A 21,004-nucleotide genomic window follows, 5' to 3' on the forward strand; every position below is an offset into this window, starting at 1 on the left:
GCCCACCAGGCTCCCCTGTCCCTGGAATTCTCCAGGCAAGAACACTGGAGTGGGTTGCCATTCCCTGATCCTAGAATCGGCCATTTCTCAAGGATCCCTGGTTCCTTTCACTGGAGAACAGAATTAGAAATCAATACTGAGGAACCAGGTATGCCCATTGCTTTCGGGCGTTGCTGCCTCCAGGCCTTCTCAGATGACAGACAAGGAAACACAGGTGTGTATAACCTGTGCAGTCACGTCTGCATTCACCACCCCCCGCTCCCCACCTATTCCTACCTATCAACTGCAGGATCTCTCTCTCCTGACCGTGTCTCTGAAGCTAAACACACTGGTCTCCTCCACTTGAATCCAGGACCACGTGGATCATTCCAGCCTCTCCTCTCGCCTGCCTGGGCCCCAGCACACCCAAGTGGCCCAGACTGTGAACCAGTGCTCCATGGGCAACTTCACCACTGTGCACAAGGCACCCAGCACGATCCCTTCTCCTTCAGCTGTACAGACTCCACTCACGTCCAAGGGCACCACTACCTTACACACCCGCACCTGGACTCTACAGGGAAGTCCTGGGGAAGAACCCATCACAGCTCCTTGTATCTGAGATCCCTGTAGGGGAGCAGACACTAGTTCTACACTTCCTGCCTCTAGCACGAGTTTCGGAGCCCTCTCTTCCAGGGCATGCTGGGTAAAGAGGGAGGGAGGGCAGGCACAGAGGGGAAAGGCCAGGGGCTCAAGGCACCTCCTAGCAGAAGCCATTCTTCCAGCCGAGAGAGCTGTGAGAGCGGAGCTGCTCACAGAGGGGGGTGGGCCCTAGCACGCAGGCAGCGTGGCCTGCTGTGGAGATGCATGCCCAGCTCTGGTCTGCAGGGCGCCGTGCCTGGGGGAAGGCAGTGCTGCTCTGCCCAGCGGCTCCAGGCAGACTGGGAGAGAGCACACCATCGTCTGCTATGGGTGGGCTGGAAGCCACGCAGCTGCTGGGGCCGTGGCACTCAGCAAACCCTCCTGCAGGGCCCCCTGCTCATTCTGGTGCTGAAAGACCCCCGATGCTGAGGTCTGAAGCAGCCAGAACAGACTCTTGGGGACCAGGAACCACCAGAGAGGCTGGAGAGAAGGCGAAAGGTCCTAAGCTGTAAGGCCTGAGTGCTTAACGTGATGGTTTTCAACTTTTGCTGAATAATGGAATGACCTGGAAAAGTAACTAAATGGAGGTTCCACGCCCAGATTTAAACTCTCTGGGGGTGGGGCTTGGGCATCAGAATTACCAAAAAGCCCCTTCACGCATCTAACGCCGAGGCTGGGAACAATCGCCTGGAGGGGACACCAGTCTGCTCACTGCCACAGCAGGCCCAGCACCACGGACTGGATGGCCCAGGCCCTGGCCGGCTGCACTAGGTCACTAGGCAGCTCGTGGCTGGGCCAAAGAGGACCTGATGAAAGTATAACAGAGGGGAGAGGAGAGAGAAAACACAGCTGCTGCGAGCCCGCTGCGGGTGAGGGACAGCAGGGTTCACAGAGGGGGGGGCACGCCTGGGGACGTCGTATCGTCAGGCCCCAGCACCCACAAAGGCCCTGCCAGCCGCAGTGAGAGAGAAAACGGAACCTCAGGCAACCTCCTGAGGGGAGGAGGAGGGACACGGGTCCTCTCCTTGGTGACCCTGTGAGGCCCTCGACCAACCAGGAAGGTGAGGGCATGGTGGGGCTGCCACACATCCTGTGATGAGAAGAGAGTGCCGTCCCCACACCGCACACAGGCAGAGGCCCCTGCCTCGACCCTCCGGCCCTGAGCGCCAGGTCCACCTCCTCTGGCTCTGACCCAGTGTGAGCATCCGGGTGGAACATAGAATGGGGGGAGCTTGTTGCCACACAGAGCATGCAGGCGGGTCACGTGGGCACATACACCCTTCCTGTCAACCACGCTGCTGACACACACAGACATACACACCCCTGTCAACCATGCTGCTGACACACACAGACACACACACCCCTCCTGTCAACCACACTGCTCACACACACACCCACCCACCCCTCCTGTCAACCATGCTGCTCACACACCCCTCCTGTCAACCACGCTGCTGACACACAGACACACACACCCCTCCTGTCAACCATGCTGACACACGCACGCGCACACACCCCCCTCCTGTCAACCATGCTGACACACACACACACCCCCTCCTGTCAACCATGCTGCTCACACACGCGTGCACACACACACCCTCCTGTCAACCATGCTGCTGACACACGCGTGTGCACACACACACCCCCTCCTGTCAACCATGCTGACACACACACACACACCCCTCCTGTCAACCACGCTGCTGACACACGCAGACACACACACACACCCCTCCTGTCAACCATGCTGCTCACACACCCCTCCTGTCAACCACGCTGCTGACACACAGACACACACACCCCTCCTGTCAACCATGCTGACACACGCACGCGCACACACACCCCTCCTGTCAACCACACTGTTCACACACAAACACACACCCGTCAACCACGCTGCTCACACAGACACACACATACCCCTCCTGTTAACCACGCTGCTCACATACGCACGCACACACACACACACACACCAACACACACCCCCTCCTGTCAACCACGCTGCTGAGCCTTGAAACCAAGTGGCGCTGGTGCTACTACAGAATATGGCTAGGCAGGACCCACCCAAGGTGGGTGCCCAAATGACTTCAAATAACCTTTTAATGGAGAAATTCTTTGATTTATTCCAAGAATCCACACAATCGAGAAAGTCTGCTCTGAGCTCACACCACATCAGAAGTCACTGGGTCTCCCCTGCTGTCCAAGTTTTAGAGCACAGGGGAGCAGAGCAGTAATGAGAGTATCCAGCAGGGGACTCCCAGCCTGGACACAGGCCGGGCATGGCCACGGCCCCTCAACCCTCCCCATGCCCCCCAGGGACCCCAGGCTCCAGGGACACTTGGGTGCCCACAGGCATCCACCTGCAGCAACAGTGCAGGTCCAGGGCACACATGCTGTGAGCCTGGGGCTGACATCCCCAACCCATATCAGGACAGGCCTGTGCCCAAATGCCATGGTGCTGAGCAACACATCCCGCCCTCCCATCTCTGACCCACAAAACCTGGCTGCAGGACTGAAGCTGCGTCCCATACAGGCTCCTAGGCTCCTTCCCAGGGATCTGTGGGGCTCATAAGCAGAGGGGCTGGAGCCTCCCAGAGTGAGTCCAGAGCCCTGGAACAAGCACCCTGTTCTTCCCAGACTCAAATGCTTCTCCACAGTCCACAAGAGAACCCACAAGCACCAACCCTCTCCCTCTCAGGGTAGGAAGCCTGGAGCACATCAATGCCGATGCCCTCCTGCTTAAACTTCCCAACAGTGAGAGAAGGAGACAAACCTCCAGAGAGAAGGGGCTTGACAGCAAGGTTCTCTGCCTCATTCTCTGCTTGCAAAGACTTCCCTGCCCAACAAGGGCTGTGAGAAGCTGAGGCCTGGCAGGCTGATGGGGCCTCATCTAAGAAAGGACGCTCTCACTTACCTCTCCTCCTGGAAACTCCCACCGAGGGCTTGGAGGTGTGCACTTCCTGGGCCCCGCACTGACCCGGTGGCGTGTTAAGGTCCACCGTTACAATCTGTTCCCGCCTCACCTCCTCCAGGCCCAGCTCTCCTGCCCCACCCCCACCCCTGGAGCCCCGCCACTGCCACTGGCTCTCCCAGCACCCACACCTGGTTCCTAACAGCAGATGTCTGCCCCCAGCAAAACCTCAGAGAAGCCGCTCACGGAGGCCTGGGAGCACCCGAGTTCTCTGGACCCATCAGCTGCCTGGGGACACAGAGGACGGGGAGGGAGAGGTGCTGCCAGCAGACGCTGCCCAGCCATAAAGGGGTGCACCCTGGAGATGTGTGTTCTGTCCCGCCCCTGCCCTCCTGGGTCTCCTGGACCCATCAGGACCCTGCGGTGGGGGCTGTCACCACTGCAGAAAATAATTTCAAAAACAAGGAAACATACACAACTGGAGTCCCTATTGTTGTCCATGCTACTGTCAAAATGGTTCTAAAATTTGTTTCTTTTTAAAAAAACACAGAAAATACACACTTCAAAAAAATCTAGATGTACTATTTCAAGACATTCATCTCTTAATTAGGCAACAGATGTCCTTAAACCTGAGAGGAAGGGGCTCCTTTGGGGAAGCAGGCCTTTGTTTGACAGCAGAGCCAGACCCTCCCCCACCTCGCCCCTGCAGCGAGACAGGAGGGCGGCAGGAAGACAGGCCATGGAGCTGCAGTCTCGTCCAGAGCGTCCAGTATCCACGCTCATCCTGAAAAGCACTGCTCCTTTCCCCACACCACTGAGAACACGTGATGTAGTGAGGCTACAGAAGTGACCAGTCAGCTAACAGGCGGAGCTGGAAGTCAGCCCACACACAACAACCCAGGTGTTTTCTGACAAGCTGCTTGAGGACGGGCCAATTCAGTTTCATTTCATTTTGACGAGTTCCGAGAGGGGAACTGCTGCTGCTGCTAAGTCGCTTTAGTCGTGTCCAACTGTGCAACCCCATAGACGGCAGCCCACCAGGCTCCTCCATCCCTGGGATTCTCCAGGCAAGAACACTGGAGTGGGCTGCCATAGCCTTCTCCATCCAAGAGGGGAAAGTGAAAGTGAAGTCGCTCATTCGTGTCCGACTCTTTGCGACTCCACAGACTGTAGTCTACCAGGCTCCTCCCTCCATGGGATTCTCCAGGCAAGAGTACTGGAGTGGGTTGCCATTGCCTTCTCCAGGGGATCTTCCCGACCCAGGGATCGAACCCTCTCTGCATTCCAGGCAGACGCTTTAACCTCTCAGCCACCAGAAAAGTGCAGCCTAAAACAAGCCGTGAGCCTGGGCGGCCTGTGTTGGTGCTGTACTCTTCCTGGCCAAGCTGATGACGCTTTGGACAACCTGGACCTCCAGGCAGAGTCCCTCCAGGATGCAGGGACACAGGTCTCCAGCCTAACTGGCCATCACCCTACACCCAGGACGCTGCAGGGCACTGGCAGAGCCTGGCCAGCGTCACTGGAGGGCCTCTTTATGAACTGAACGTTACTGTCTCCTCAAAACTCCTTCGCTAAAGCCCTACCCCTAATGACCCGGTGCCAGGAAGCAGGGCCTCTGGGAGGTCCTCTCTGCTCTCCACCACCTGAGGACACAGGAGCAGTCTGGGACCTGGAAGACAGCTCTCACCAGACAGCTCTTGCCAGAACCCGGCCATGCTGCACACAGATCTTGGACTTGAGAAATAAACCGTGTTGTTTGTTAAGCCACAGCAGCCCAGATGGAGCTCAGCCCCCACTGCAGCACCCCTGAAGATGGGTGCCCCTGCAGAAGGCCATCCACTCTGCCCTCTGCTGAGGGCTGAGCAACAGGCTGGAAGCAGAGACGTGATGCCCAGCGGGAGTAACTCTGATCAAGGAAACCAGAAAGGGCATCTCATCATATAAACCCCAGAAGTTCCTATCAGAGAATTTTCTGAATTGTCGTATTATCATCTCATCTTTGTGCTGTCCTGTTCTCCCAAAATCTGTACAACGAGTATGTTACTTTTATGATTGGGAAAAACAGTTGTAACAGCAAACAGTTTTTGTGGCATTTGCTCCCCTGCGTATGACCACTCCCCTTGGTTTCAAGATCCAATCCAGTCTTTACATATTTTTAATTGTCTACATTTTAGCCACAGATTTGCTGCATTTTAAGAAATCTTAATCAGCAAATTCAAAGTTATAAGAAAAGCAAATGTAGGGGCACTTTTCACACCAGGATACAGGGCAGTAGGTTTAGACTTCTCTGTGGGAACCAGTGAAGGTGCAGTCTGGGGCAGCAATGGAAGAGAGGGTGTCCATTCTTCCTGCAGGGGCAGTCCCTGTCCTCCCGTGACTGGGTAGGAGCTTGGAAGGAAAGGGCCTGTGAGGAAGAGGAGGGAAGAGAGGGAGGGCTGAGAAGCAAATGGCTTTCAGCTGGCCCCAAGCTTGCAAGGCTTGTGCCTTTGACATGGCTATTTTTGGGTTTCTGAGTGGGGAGAAAAAAAGAAATTCTTCCCACCACAGCCGAGCTTGGCAGCCCCTTTGCCCTGGCTCCCCTCCCTGCCCCTCCCCCCTCCACAGCCCCTCTGGGATGGAGGAGGCCCACCCTGGAGTAATTCTCTCCCCCAGCTACCCCTTACTACCCCCATGCTCTGAGGAGGATTGGGAGGCCTCACCCACTTGCCTGTCTCTTTCTACGGAGCTGAGAAAACAGGGGAATAAATGAAGCCTCAATTAGGCACGCATCCAGGGTTTGGGGGTTGGGGGAGGGGCCGAGGCTCCAGCCCAATCCAGGAATGCCTGAGAAAGCTGCAGGAGTCTCCACAGCCTCCCAGGGTGGAGGCTTCCCATAGACTCCTTTTTGGTCCACACTGACCAGGCGGGCAGGGGCCTGGGAGACCGGCCTCACTCCCACAGCAACTCACTGCAGGAGGCCCGCCGGCTGCAGAAGGCTGGCCTCCCTCCACCACCCCACGCGGGCTCCTTTTCCCCCGCCTTTCTTCCTCTCTGGTGCCCTTCCCAGAGCAGGCGGCAGGACCCTCAGAGTGTGGACCCAGACCCAGGCGGGTGGCAGCCCTCCAGGCCGAACAAAGGCAGTTTTCCCCTTTTAACTGTGGAAACCCAGCGTTTCTTATTTATTCCACTCTGAGCCTAGAAAGAGCAATGAAACGGGGATCTTATTTCTTCCCCGGGGGAGGGGTTGGGGGGAGTGAGGCGGATTCTGTAGGGAGGAGACTGGAGACTGGGCAGGAAGAAGCTCTGTACGGATATTTTTAGAGCATGGGAATTAAGCAAGCAGGGACATTCTGGGGCCGGAAACCTTCGTCTCTGTCCAACTCTGAAAGGCCAGTGGGTGATGGAGAGAAGAGCCTGGGGCGACGCGCGGCAGGCAGGGAGGGTGCCTCGGACTCCAGGGAAAAGGAAGCAAGCAGGAGCAGAGGGCTCTGCAGCCCCCTCCAACCCCACCCCACCCCTCCAGGCTGTTGCCACGCTTTATAAGCCAGGCAGATGTCATGGCCACTCAGCAGCTTTGTGGCAAGGAGCAGTGGTGCCCGGCTCTTGGCAGGGCCGCCCCTCAGTTGCCTGCTCCAGTCCCCTAGCTCTCAGAAGCATGGGGAGGTGCAAGAGGCCAAGGTGTGATGCCAACCACTCCAACTTCCTTTGCTGCTGGTTCTGGTCTGACTGTGGAGGAATGAAATGGAAGCTAAAATAAGGCTTTTCAGTTATCATCAGGGTTCCAATGCATCAGGCTGTCTCAGTTCTTTAAGACTATAAATATGGTCTAACCATCTGTGGGGTGCCTCACTCAGAAAGCACCCCTCTACAACCTCCAGGACAACCACACAAATCTGGGGGATCCGGACATGGAGGGAGGAAAATGGAGAGGACACCCTCCTCCCAGCTGAGGAGCACGGAGTTTCCAGAGCACAATCTGGCAGTAACTATCAACTGCCTCAAGACGGTTCACAGCCTGGAACCAGCAACTCTGCTTCTGGGATCGTCGGCTGAACCATTATACTGAGAGAGAAGGAAAGGAAGAGAGTAGGGAAGAAAGAAAAAAAAGAAAACACTTCAAAGCGACCTGAATGCCTGCAGTATGGAACACAGTAAACACAGCTACCTGGTGACCTAACAGGTAGCTGTTCCAGACTGTGCTGTGACGGGTGACACAGGGAACCGTGAGAATCGTTTCATTAAATACAACAATCTTATTTTGGGGCCTCACTCAAGTGTACAACTACACACGCTGGGAGGACACACAAACCGTGGCGTCTGCACGCTCTCGCCTCGGGGCACAGGGCAACGTTGTTTTCTACATGCCTTTTACCGTTTCCCAAATTCTCTGCCGTGAAATATTTATTTCTGGCTTTGGGGGGCAGAAATCCCTCTTTCTGTAGTCCCATCTTCTACCACCATCTGTGTGCTCTGACCAATCCTGAACGCCCACCTCTGGAATGCTCTGAGTTTGTCTCTCCCGAGGGCGCTCCGGAGCTTGAGGGGAACACCTCTGCAGCCAGGCAGGGCATGTGTCTCTCAGCGCCGTGCCCCTGTGCCAGCTAACCCTCCTCCCTGATATGGGCTGTGAGGTTCTGGAGGGCAGGACTCTTCCTCATCTCCATTTTTCCAACTCCCAGCCTGCCCACGGCACGCAGCAAGTGGATGAATGCATCAACCTCTCCTGGCTCCTTCAGGTCACAGGGAGCACCGTAAGGAAAACACACGGTGTGAGAGAGGGAACAAGCGCGCGAGGCCCGGAGCGAGGACAGGCCCGCGCCGCACACCCCCACAGCCATTCTCACGGCGGCCAGAGTATCAGTTACGGGACCTGCCCAGCCCCTGCCAACAAGCGTCTTATTGTTGGTGCAAGTAGGTGCCTGGGCCCAGTCAGTCAAGGGCCTCATTCGCCAAAGGGAGATTAGACGGAGTCTCCCTCTAACTTTTCTGGAACAGTGGTCATCATTAACCCTGGGGTTTCCAACCAGAGAATCAATTTCATCTTGATCCAAAAACTCCTGGACCAGAAGAACTGTTCCCTCAGAGATGAAAAGTATCTCTTTCTCATAAAAGGCACTGCAGCCTTAATTCAGGAGGTGAACACACACTCGCAGCAGGCACATTTACACTCTCTCTCAAAGACACCACACCTGGCACACGAGCTGTGCAGACCCAGGGCAACAACCTGCCCCACAGACCATCTAGGAGAGGACAGAGGAGCGGGACTCACGAGGGGGATGCCCAGGGTGGACACTAACTCCTGAAATGCATGAGGGGCCTCCAGTCAAGCACGGCCAAAATCAGAGATGCATTCAAGTTGCTGATAAAACTCTAAGAAAAAATGACCACAGATTTTTAAAAGCTATAACTCTTAAAGACAAAAAACAGGAGAGAGCAGCAGACGTGGGATAGTAAATAAATTGTGCACACCTGGAGAGGGACCCGGGGGAGCAGATTCAAGGGGTCCCAGAATTCCTCATGCTCAGGAGTAGCCCAGCATCTCCGCCAACCTCAGAGGCAAGATGGGCAGGAGGGCTGGGCAGTCCCCATTCAAGGAGCACCAGCCCACAGGGCAGGCTCCCATGGGCAGCACCCACAAGCTGCTCTCTGAAAAGGTTCTGGAATCAGGGCAGGAAGCACCATGGTAGGGTGGGGGGGTATGTGTGGGGGCGTGGGGGTGTGTGTGCATGGCAGGGTGGGGGCGAGGGGCAGGAGGTGGAAGATTCCATGAAAGTCGTCATCCTGAAAGCTGAGGCCGCCTCAGACAGGAGACGGGAGGACCTGGATCGGGGGGCTCTCCAGTTCCCAGCCTGACTGTCCTTCTAAGACAAGGCCGGCCAATCACCACATAAACCCTGAGCACACATAACCTCGTTCTTCAATACAAATGTACAGCTATGGGTCACAGTCATTTGAGAAAGCCCAAGACCAAAACAGGCAGGGAGGGAACTAAGAAGAAAGCAAGTCAGACCAGAGACAGAATGGAATTTCAAAATAACTGGAATTATAAGAGACAGTACTGCGTCCATGAAACTGGAATAAGATGCTATAAAAAGGGATACACAGAGAACAAGAAATGAGCCCCAAGAAACTGTAAGTATCACAGCTGACATAAGAACCAGAATAGAACAAAACAGGATCACTGGGATCAGAAACAGAAGGGTTTACAGCAAGGTTAATGAGGTCTCAGGAACAACAAAGCCACACAAAAAGATAATAAAGTTAGAGACTGTCCACAGGAACAGAGAGCCAAGGAACAGGGGCTCTGAGAGTAAAGACCAGGGAAGAGGAAACAAAAAATCACCCGAAGAAAAAAAACAACAAGAAAACTACTGGACCAGAAAAACTGAACTTTCCTCATTGAAAGGCACACAGGCTTCTGGCTCAGTGAGTGAAAACAGGCCCACAGCAAAGCACAGCCCATGCAATTCTAGAGCCCAGGGGCTCATGAGCAGCTCCTCAGAGTTTCCAGAGAGAAAACGCCCTTCGTTCACCATGGGGTCAGGAACCGTATGTGAACTACTCCACGGTAATGGTAGAAATAAGAGACAATGGTGCCTTCAAAACTCCAAGGGGACACTGTTCCCAGCCTGACATTGTATAACCAGTCCAGCTGCCAATCGAGAGTATAAGCAAAAAGGCATTTTTAGACACGCAAGGTCTCAAAGCTCTCCCCCTTGTGCCATTCTCAACAGGCTTTACCAAGTAGAGAAGCAAACCAAAAACAAGAGATCAACCTAAAACACTCAGGAGAAGGCTGAAGGGAGCCCCAGGCCAAGAGCTAAGCAGCAGGCCTGGAGAAGAGCCAGGCCAAATGGGACAAGCAGAGAGAGGTCGCCATGAGGGATGTGACTAGGAAAAAAAGAAGACTCTCTGACCGAAGGACGTGCCCACACTAAGGAGAACTTGTAGCTCTGTCAGGAAGTGCAAAGTTCAATTAAGGTTAGTTAAATATAAATCAAAATGAGTGGGGGAGGGCAACCATAAACGTCAAGAGAAACCAAGTGTGGAAGGAAGCACAGCCATGGTCATTACGTGGCTTGAGTGGCAGTTTTCACAGGGTCAGAATAACATAAACATGACTGATCTAGCCCTCCATTTAATACCTTACATGGGCTGGCTTATCAGACTGTTTGTATTGCCTGTTTCCCAGGAAAGTTAAAAAAAAAAAACACGGTCAGGCAGGGAGGGCTGGCTCACAATGGGGTCCCAAGAAGTCAGGGTGCAGGGCTGTGCCCTGGAGGACTCTGCAGCCTGGCCTCGAGCCACCTGGCCCTGCACAGGCATGTGTGGGGGCACCATGGGTGCACAGACCGATACCAGTCACTTGGCTTTGTCTCTTGGACCCCAAATGTTTCCTGTTGCTGACTCTCATAAAATGACTCTCTTTCGACAGTTCTCTCCCTACTGCTACTTAACTCGCTCCCTAACCAATTATTCCAAGCTGCTCCCTTTCCTAAAACCCGAAGTCACTCCTGTCCCCGCAGGAGGGCCAGGCCCACCCAGCCCATTAACGCAGACGCTCACCCTCCAGACCAGAGTCGCAGCGCCACAGAAGTCCACCCGCAGCTCTAAGGACCTCCACCAAGGATGCCCACCACAGCCCGGTCTCAGCTGCTACCCCTCAAGAGTGAGGTCCCCAGAAATCCCTCCACCAGCTCACAGAACTGCTGCTCCAACCATCCCGTGACCCCCTCCAACTCTCTAAGAGCCGTGCACATGCAAAGGGCTGGCAGGGGCCCCAAGTGGGCAGCAGGACGTAACATCACCTGCAGCCTCTCTGTTCACAAGCCACGGGTGTCCCACAACAGCTGTGGGCACACCGGAGGAGTCAGAAAGAGGACCGTGGTTCTCATTAGGCTTGCGGGCACCAGACACAGTCGGGAGTGCATCTCTACCCTGCTGCCCATGACTGAGCACGTGGGTAACTGGGAAGGAATGAAGGCACACGGGATGGCCCCAGTGACACGGAAAGGCACTCGCCGGGCCACCAGGCCCCAGGTCCTCTCAATAGTCTCAAAGTCAGAGAGGGAGGATTCCGGGGCAGGGAGAGGCTTCTTAAACGCGTACAACAGACGTGCCAGAGTCAAAGGGGATGGCAGACTGATCTCCACCCTTGGGTCAGCTGACAGGTGCCAGGCTTCTCCCACACCCACATGCATAGTTTAAGGTTCTGTCTATGCAGGCAAATAGCAAGGCTCTCCCTTGAAGCACTCACTGCCCTGTGCAGGAAGACTCACACAGAAATCTGCGTCCCGGGGACCAGGGACAGAGGAAGGAGGCCCCCTGGGAGTGGTGCCTATGTCCTCTGTTGGCTCTTTGAATGATTCAGGGTTACCTGCAGAGCCTTCCCACCCCACCTGGCAGGTACACACGTGCTCCTTTCTATCTGAGCCTCTGCACCCACTCACTCCTGCAAGTTCTCCTCTAACTTCTTTGCTCTCTGAGGCACTGGCAGCACAGAGCATCCATCCTGCCCCAGATTCAGGCCCCGCAGAAGCAGCGAGCCCTTCCCTTCAGGACCAGGTAACCCCATACCTACTGGTGGATTTCCCCAGCCACAAACAGACTTCTGGACCCGATCATTCTTGAACCCCCTCTGCTGTAACTCCCAGGAGTCTGCTCTGTTCTTCATTCCAAACAGCCCCATAAGTAACCACTGGTGGCCTCCACCCCCAAGCTGTTCCACACTGAGAAATGTCACCCAGGCCAGCAGGTAGAGTGGTAAATGACAACAAAAAGCTACCAGATGCAGAATGCTGTACTTTCCAGTAGACACCACGCTCAGACATCTTAAGCCACTCAGTGAGAAGGGCCTACAATCTGGCCACCAGTCTCCAGGGAATACCTGTACCAAAGGATGCTTCACTCTAATGGGTGCGGCCTTCTGCGTCCCAGGGAGTCATACTTGAGGAAGGAAGGTGCGTGACACTTCTGAGTGCCACCGCTGACCCCTGATCTTTGGACAATAGGGCTTGGTTGGGAGGAGTTCCCAGTCCCAGCTGGGTTCATCATGCCCTTTCCTGTCACCCACCGTAACATTTCCAAGTAACCTGAAGCTGACCCAAGGATGCTCTAGGGCAAAGCAGCCTGCAGGAAGCCCAGAGGCAGAGCCCTTTACAGACTATATTTCATCCCCAATGCACTTATACTTAAGAGTCATTAAGGAATTAACTGTGACAACATCCCTCCCAGAGAGGTGAAAATGATGTGTAGCTGTCATGATTAAGTAAAGACAGGACAAGGAATTCAGCTGCAGCCCTCAAGTCTAAAAATGAAGGCAGGCAGGGGTGCAACGCCTCAACCCTGGAGTCACCTTCTTGATGTGTGGCTGGGGCCTGGCTGCTGAGCACTCCCACTGAGCTGTCCTGTAGCAGCCCCTCCCCGGCCCCCAGCTGCTCTCCCCTTCACCCAGCCCCTGCGGAGGCCTCAGAGCTCACAGAATGGGGGGGGGGGGAAGGGGGAGGGAGGGTGGCTGTTCACACTGGTAAAGCACTCAGACTTTGGCAAATGTTTTTTAAGTTCATTATTTTGGAAAAATAATTAACTGGCGGACACGGAAGAGGTGGTGCAGGCTTGCTCATGCAGACTGCGGGCTGGGCCTTGAGGCACCAGGGTGATTCTGTCTGGGGAGGTTTGTCCAGTCCAGCCAGGGCTGCTGGGGTGGGGGGTGGTGAAGGAAGGGTGGGATCATGTACAGCTTCAACTGAAGTAGCACCAGACTGCGTCAGTTTAAAGCTCCCATTACGTTTCTGTGCAGGATTCCGTGGGGAAGACGGAGGTCACCAGCCTGCCTGTGAGAGCATTGGGAGAGCCCTGCAGGACGCGGAGCACCCACAGGGCTGGGGCGGCCCCTGCTCTTTCACAGCCCCCATCTTGCTCACAGGCTGACATGAGGATGAAAACACTTCCAAGTTTAAAGTTACTTTTTAAAACTGCCATTTTTACCACAGCAACCACAGGAGTGAGGAGGGACAGCTGAGCAGACGAGGGAAGGAAAACAGGAGTCACTGTGGGTCCAACAGCCCCTGAGGTCATGTGGAGGGCAAACCGGCCACTTTCTCAGAGAGGGGGGACTGGAGGAAACCCTCCAGGTACGGACTCCACACCAATGACCTCTCCCTGCACCCCTCGGGCCCCCAGCCCCAACACAGCAGGTCTGCCTCCGTGCCCTGGAAGCTGAACCCAGGTGGAAAAGTACCAAGGTCAAAGCCAGGCCAAATGCATGAAAGGTTTACAAATAAATCTAAAGACATGAGACTGATTCATAAAGCATCAGATGGGGGTCAGAGGAAGCTTCTCTGCCTCTTGGAGGCACAGGTGAACTCTACACTGCGATTCCCACACGCCTCTGAACGCACATCCACGCACCCGACTGCAAGCCTGGAGCCAGTCTACGTCAAGGAGCTGGAAGGCACACGGGAAACCACCAGAGCTCCCATCTGCGGCCACAGACAAACCTGAGGGGGGGCCGGAGGCCACGAGCCCAGCCAGCCCACACCCAGCACCCCTCCCCACACTGCACGCAGTGGCCAGGCGCAGCCGAGCCGCCCACCACTAGACACAGCAGCAGCAGTGGCGGGCAGAGGGGTGGGGCCGCTGGGGAAAGGACCCGTCCTTCTCCCAGAAGGCATCTCACCAGCTCGCAAACTCCCAGTTCTGACACTCACAAGTTGAGTGATGCCACCATCTCTTGGGACCTCAGTTTTCTTCTGTGAAATGGAAGGGCAGTACCTGTCAAGCAGTAACTGAAGCGAACATCACGTTAGAGGAGGTGCCTGAAGAGCAGCCACGTAGCACCGGGCTGAGCACATGGTACCCCTGCAACCCCTATGACCAGCAGGGTGGAGGCCAAGGCCCCCACTCCTTCCAGAAAGCTCTGACTCCACAATCCATCCACTGCCCTGAAGAAGGTGCGCACTGTGGTTCAGCTTTGTGGTTACCATTCACATGCATCCCAACGAGTTGTGTGCTTCATCGTGAAAGGGACCTTCTTGTGGCCACATGGCCTCCCGCCATGGCTGTGGACATGATGGCCACCAAGGCTGCCAGTGAATCAGAATAATCAGTCTGCCTGGGAAAGCTCCAGGTGGGGGCAGGTCGGGGGAGGGAGGGCCAGCACTTAGAGCAGGGCTGCTCTGGTGCCTATGCCTCTTCATGTCGCAGGGGTGGCTACTGAAACTGCGGTCCCTGAGCCCTGCAATCTGGAGGCTCTGATGCAGGGGTGTGATGGAGACTGGGCTGCAGAGGAGCATCCCCACGGGCAGCAGGCCAAGCTGAGTCCCTCCCCATTCTGCGCTGGGGCCCAAACACATGGAAAACCAAGTAGGCAAAGGTCCCGGGATCAAGCATCCTCCAGGACTGTCCTAAGGAAGAAAACTGTAAAGGAGCCAGACCCACAGCCCAGCAGTTCTCAGTTCCTCTGAGGAGTGCTCAGACCAAGCCCACCACCTCGCCCGTGAGCATACCCTGAGGTGACTCCTCTGGCTGGAGCGCCTTGCCCAGGGGACTGATGAGCCCACAGCTGCCCTCCAGCAAGGCACATGAGGGCTACCAGACTCCCCACTACACGACTGGGGTGTGACACACACTGAGGAGCCGGCAGCAGGGACCCCGTGAAGGCGGCTCAGCAGAGCTGTGGTCTGGGCTGCCTTTCCAGGAATCTCAGGGCACACAGTGGGAGGGCTCCACACACCTGCCCTGGAAGTGTGGGCACAGCCTCTCCACAGGAATCACAGAGGAGAGACCCACGGTCAGTTGGCTTCAGGGCAGAGTTAACTACATCAGACCTTCCACGGTAAGATTCTATCATGTGCTCTGACATGAATGAGCCTTAAGGACATATGCTAAGTGAAACAAGCCAGACACACAAGGACAAGTACCATGACCCCACTTACAGGAGGTCCCTGGAGTCCCCAAATCCAGAGGCACAGGAAGTAGAAGGGTGTGTGGTAAGGGTTTAACGGGGACAGAGCTTTGGCCCAGGAAGATGGGAAGAGCTCCAGAGAGGGGTGAGGGATGGTGGTGGTGGGCACACACCAGTGTGAGTGTGCTTAATGCCGCTCAACTGCAGTTGTTGAAGTGGGACATTTTGCTGCATATATCTTGCCATAGTTTAAAAGCAAACAACAACCACAAATGTTTTTGCCTGGCTTCCAGGAGGAAAAGGAAGAGAAAGTGAAATCAAGAGACAGGCTACCAGAGCTCACTGGCCACAGGTTCCCCTCGCCCCGAGTCTCACTGCCCAGCAACTTCACCTGAGACTGGGGGCTGCTTCCCCTCTGGATGGGGAGCTCCCCCAGGAAAGCCTTCTAGTGACCCCAGCACCACAGCTCAAGGGCAGAGACACAGGAACAGCACAGCATAGGGACAGAAACAAAGGCAGAGGAGAAGGGGAGCCGGCTGGGCTTCCAGACTCTTCACTCTGTCCTCTCCGCAAGAACCAGAGGCCCAGCCCAACTGCTCAGGCTCCCACTTGTCTGTGAGACTGCCCTGAGCCCACCTCACCTCTGCTTGCGTTTGGGAAATTTTTTTTCCTTTTTTGGGCAATTTGCCTCTCCTCCACACCCACCAGTTACAGGGTATGTGGGTGTATCGAGAAAGAAATTTCCCAAAAAAGGAAAAGTGATCCCGAAGGTTAGTCCCATCTCAGAGCTGCCTGGAAGAGAAAGGCAACAGTTACCTCTGGAGTCCAACTAGCCTGAGGCCCCAGACCCAGCAGGAGACCCCACACAGAAAGGCGTCTCCAAGCAGCCCTCCAGGGACCAAAGCCCCCTTGCACTCAGAGTCCCCACCTGTGCTCTGAGCCCTCTGGAGTGTGTTCTCTCTCTGCTGAGGAACCACTAAGAGCTTCAAGGCAGGACACACCTAATCCTTCCCCCAGGAGTACCCAGATCCCACCTCCTCCCCATGCTTAACAGAAGTCCTGCAGCAATGCACTTACAAAGTTGATGATTTCAACTCAACAATTTTGACAGGACCTGTGCTCCCCAGACCCCAAGTCAGACAGTGCAGAGAGGGGTACCAAGAACTATCGGGGTCCTAGGGACGCAGGGAAAAAAGCCAGTTTGTTAGACCACACTTAAGCAAATGAAAACAAATAGTAATACTGTAAATGTAAAAGCCCAAGTAACAATTTGAAACAAACTGTGACTAAGTGTTAAGGGCCTAGCCATAAAACGCTACAATTTATTACATGCAATAGATAACCTGGGAAGGGATGGGGCAAAACTAAACTCCGAAACGGTGGCAGATTAGCAGTGGCTGGGGCGGCTCAGAGCTGCTGCTCTCGCCAGGGGCCTGTTCCTCTGATCTGAGAGGCCTGCTGGTGCTCGGGTGTGGAGCTGGTGCTCTTGGAGACCAACAACCAGATGGCTGTTACACGGGCTGGGGTGGGGACGGGGTCTGACTGCCCTGAGCAGCCGCGAGAAGCGGTGCCTGTCTGCTCCCTGGCTGTGAGCCGCACGAACAGCTCTGCTGGCCCTGCAGCTGCCTGATGAGGACACCCCACAGAAACCCCCCCCACAGCAGCGACAAGCCCAGGACTACTCCACTGGCATGGTGCCAGTCAGCAGGTCCGCATCCCATCACCTCCCTCGCTCCCAGGACATCTCACAGGGAAGTCCTTCTGAACCTTGTAAGAACAGAGAAGACAGCAAGTCAAGCATGCTTAAATCTCTTAGAAAAACATAAGTAAGCCACTGACCAGGCCACACAGGGTCTCTGGGCCGGCACTGGTTGTGGGGCCGTCCTGGGCACTGCACTCTGTCTGACGGCACATGGCCTCCACGAGGTCCAGCAGCACCTGTGCGCCCTGGCACCGCTGAGACTTAGGACGGCAGCTCTGCCGTGCGGCCCTGGAGGCCTCACACAGCAACTTCGGCGCAGTGGCCACCTGCTCCAGGTAGAGGCGGGAGTGAGCTGTCAAGAAGGACCTGACACAGACCACAGGGTTGGAGAGACCACTCCAGCCCTGCAAGCCCTACAGTACCAACCTCCGGAGGCTTTCTCAGAACATCCACCATGGGGGCTTTCCTAACGCAACAAGGAAACATGTCACTTCACAGGTGTTTTTCAACACAACGGCTACCGCTCCCTGGCACACAGAGAAACGAAGCTCCCTTACCCCTGGAGGGGCCATATGCCTGCACTGAGGGCAGCGCCAGCCAATCCCTTCACCCACGAGCAGGGCCAGCTCTTCCACTTGGCACCGCCCTCCCCACAGCCCTGCTTTTCCAGGGTTTCCTTCTTCTTGAGTGCAGCACACCCCACCTCTGCCCAAGCATCTCAGTATGGGCAGGCGGCAGGGAGTGCAGAGGGTGTGAGGGGCCATGCAGGACCAGCTTTCAGACCAGTGTGCACTGCGTGTCTACCCAGCGGCCGCCCTCATGCTGTGCAGCTGAGCTGAAGAGACCACGGTCTGTACCAAACCCCAGCTGAACCTAAAGAAAGATTTCCTGATCAAAATCATCAGTCTCCAAGCCAAGTCCAGGAACTGTTTTTCAGGATGGTTCATGGCGCAGTCCTGCCTGGAAGTCATCCAGTGAACTCCAAGGCCCCTTCCCCACGGTCAGTCTTTGCAGGACTTCAGAGCAGTTAGCCAGGCACAAGGAGGACAAAGTAAACCCCCATGCATCGGGCCCAGCTCCCACCTCAGGGTGCCTGCCGGGGTGATGGCCAGGTTGGGCAAACACACAGGGCAGTGCAATCACCAAAGGACGTGTGTCCAGGTGAATCCACTCGTCTGCTCCTGCCTCCAGCAAATTCTACTCTACCCCAACCCCCACAGTGCCACCACCCCAGTACCTCCTGCTGCTCTGGACACAGATGGGTCCACAGCAAAGCCCCTGCCACCCATCCCTGTTGACAAACATCCTCATCAGAAAGAAAGAAGAAAAAGAAAGTTCTTTTTTAGAAGGAAACGAGGCACTAGTTGACACAGAACAAAGTACCGTACCTATCAATTGCATCCTTAGATATCAGACCCGTTAACATGTCCCGTACGCAAAATGGTGACCATGTGGCATCACAATGATGAGGACCCCCCACGTGGAAATAGCACTGATGACCTGGTAATGTACCCGCTGTGAAAACCACCAAAAATCCACGTGTCCACCAGACTGCAGCATCCTCTGCTCACACCCCTGCAGCAAGCAGATGTACTCTGAAAGGGTGGGGTCCACTGCGCTACATGTGTGAATGGATGTTCCTGAACCGTCCCAATTAAAAACGCTGAGCACACACACTCACACATTCCAATGGAACAGGAAAAGGTACTCAATTTTGGAATTCAGTCATACTTTCGATTAGTTAGGAGAGACCATCTCCTTTAGAGAAAAGGCCAGGAGACAAAATGAGTGGAAAAGAAAAGGCAGAATATTCCACCAGGTTGGTAAATGTCCCTCCAGCCCAGGAAGCAAACTAGGCAGGTGGCAGGACAGGACAGGGTCTGTACACCCCAACTTAGTGACAGGAACACCAACCCCATGGCCAGGAGGCCTCTGAACAATAAATTGGATGAGCAACAGCAACTACAGCCACAGACATGAGAGGAGCCCTGGGCCAGAGTAGGGGGGTCTGCAGGGCCCGGTGGGCACAGGCCCACCCAGGGCCACCCCACCTGCCCTGCAGCCCCTCCACTTCTTACTGAGGGGCTCCTTCTCCCTGAACAGAAAGGACCTCCTCCCTCACTACTGACTCTCACCCGTGGCCACAGAAGGTACCTCAAAGCAAAGGTCAGGGCTGTTAAGGGCCACTGCAACTAGCTGCCACACGTGCTTCAAAATTCCAGGCTTCGGAGCAGAAGCCCCAGTGAGAGCACACAGCTGAAGAGGCCTGGCAAAGGCTGGGGCAGGGTGGGGTGGAAGAGCGCACTCACCATCTCGTCCAGGGCGTAGCGCAAGAGGCCGTGCTCGTAGAGGATGAAGAACCGGCGCTGCCATTTCTACAACAGAACACAGAGGAGTAGGGAGGGTTCTGGCCCGCCTCCTCACGAGGAGCCCCTGCGCCTGACAGGTCTGCCGCTGAGGCCCGCTGGCAGCACAGCTTCCACTTCCGGGGCCTCAGGATGGAAGAGCAAGGCCTCATCAGTCAGGACTGGGCCAGCGAGAGGCCCAAACTACCCAGCATGTCTCCAGTTACTGAGGCTGAAAAAGCTGCCTGGTCTGTTTCAATTTGCGAGCTCCTCCTGAGCAGGAGCCATGCCCAGATCAACTTTCTCTATTCTTCATGTACCGAGTACAGAGCTTATTACAATACGTGTGAATTCATGATTTGTTGAATTACCTGACCTGATTATGGGATAACCTGAGAATTGCTAGGCACTGATTCACCACTTCTGGAAAATCTGAAAAAGTGATATAAAAGGGTTGTTCCAGTGAGCCACAGGGAGTGTGAGAAAGGGGAAAGTGAGCCAGGCTCCAAGATTCACTGAGGAAGAGAGCAGTAACTGAGAGAGCAGTCAAAACTGAGAAGGGGCAACCAGTGGGAATGGTTCTGATATCCAGGGAGGGACTGACCAGAAAAAGGGGCCCCTCCCTGCCCTCTACCCAAAGGCCAGGCCACAGGGGCTGATGGAGGCCCAATGGCACTGACATGGGGGGTAGAGAGGCCCTCCTTTTGAATGTGTGGGGGCAGGAGGCATGTCTAGAACATGAGACTGTTGGGCCCCAAATCTCAGGGCTCGTCATGAAGACCCATAATCTATCTTCAACATTTCCACAAGTCCAACAAAATTCATACTTCTACTGGCAATAAGGCCACAAGAATGAACTAAAATATCATGGCTCTTTAGTTTGGACCAGAATTATATCATTTATAATAATGAATTTCCCATCAGAAGCTGGAAAAGACAATTCTATTGCCATTTAGTGACCTAAATATGAAATAGGAGAAAGGGCTGCCCCCCAGTTACTGCAGCCACTGAACACAGTAGCCCCATGGTCTTCATGCTCGGGTGGCAGGCACAGGGCACTCACGCGGCCTTGCAAGAGGACCTGCAGAAGGCTGGGCCACCTGGGCCCTTCCCGAGAAACATTCCCAAGGCTCCTGTGCATTGTTTTTAAAATTAAAACCCATTCCAGAGAAGGCCTGAAGACCCCAGATACAAGGCATGTTCTATGGGTACCACGGCACCATCCCAGTGTGTGACACTCAGGCTGGGGCAGCAGAGACCCAGAGTGGGGGAAGAGGCCCTCTGGAATCAGGGGATGGCAGGGGTGGGCGGCAGTTCCCAGAGGAGCATGCGTGGAAGAGGAAAGCGAGCTTTAACTGGAGCCAAATCCAAGGGGACCTCTGACAGAGGAATAAGCACTGACTGGGGTGCTGCTGGTCTGACATCTCCCTGCTCCTCTCACACCTGCCTGAGCAGCATCCTGTGTTCAGCAGAACCCGCCCCCCAGGGGCTGGGTGCCCAGCAGAGACGGGACAGAAGCCAAGTGGGCCCTGGAGGCCGCCTCCCTTCACTCG

At 55.3% G+C, this 21,004-nt stretch overlaps 1 protein-coding gene across 12 annotated transcripts in view; it reads right to left on the minus strand.

The window, feature by feature from the left end:
- Positions 1 to 21,004, minus strand: part of MPRIP (myosin phosphatase Rho interacting protein) — a 94,619-nt gene that overhangs the window by 50,410 nt on the left and 23,205 nt on the right. For 10 of the 12 annotated variants that reach the window (XM_027974752.2, XM_027974756.2, XM_042255763.1 and 7 more), the window contains exon 3: positions 19,416 to 19,481. The exons of 1 other annotated variant lie outside the window; for it this stretch is intronic. In XM_027974752.2, coding sequence (XP_027830553.1) covers positions 19,416 to 19,481 — 66 coding nt within the window. Of the gene's footprint in view, positions 1 to 3,523; positions 3,582 to 5,785; positions 5,925 to 19,415; positions 19,482 to 21,004 lie in introns of all 12 variants that reach the window. One more of the 12 variants, XM_042255760.2, reaches the window with a different exon arrangement.

This window comes from Ovis aries, chromosome 11, assembly GCF_016772045.2.
Source record: "Ovis aries strain OAR_USU_Benz2616 breed Rambouillet chromosome 11, ARS-UI_Ramb_v3.0, whole genome shotgun sequence".
Lineage (NCBI taxonomy): Eukaryota > Metazoa > Chordata > Mammalia > Artiodactyla > Bovidae > Ovis > Ovis aries.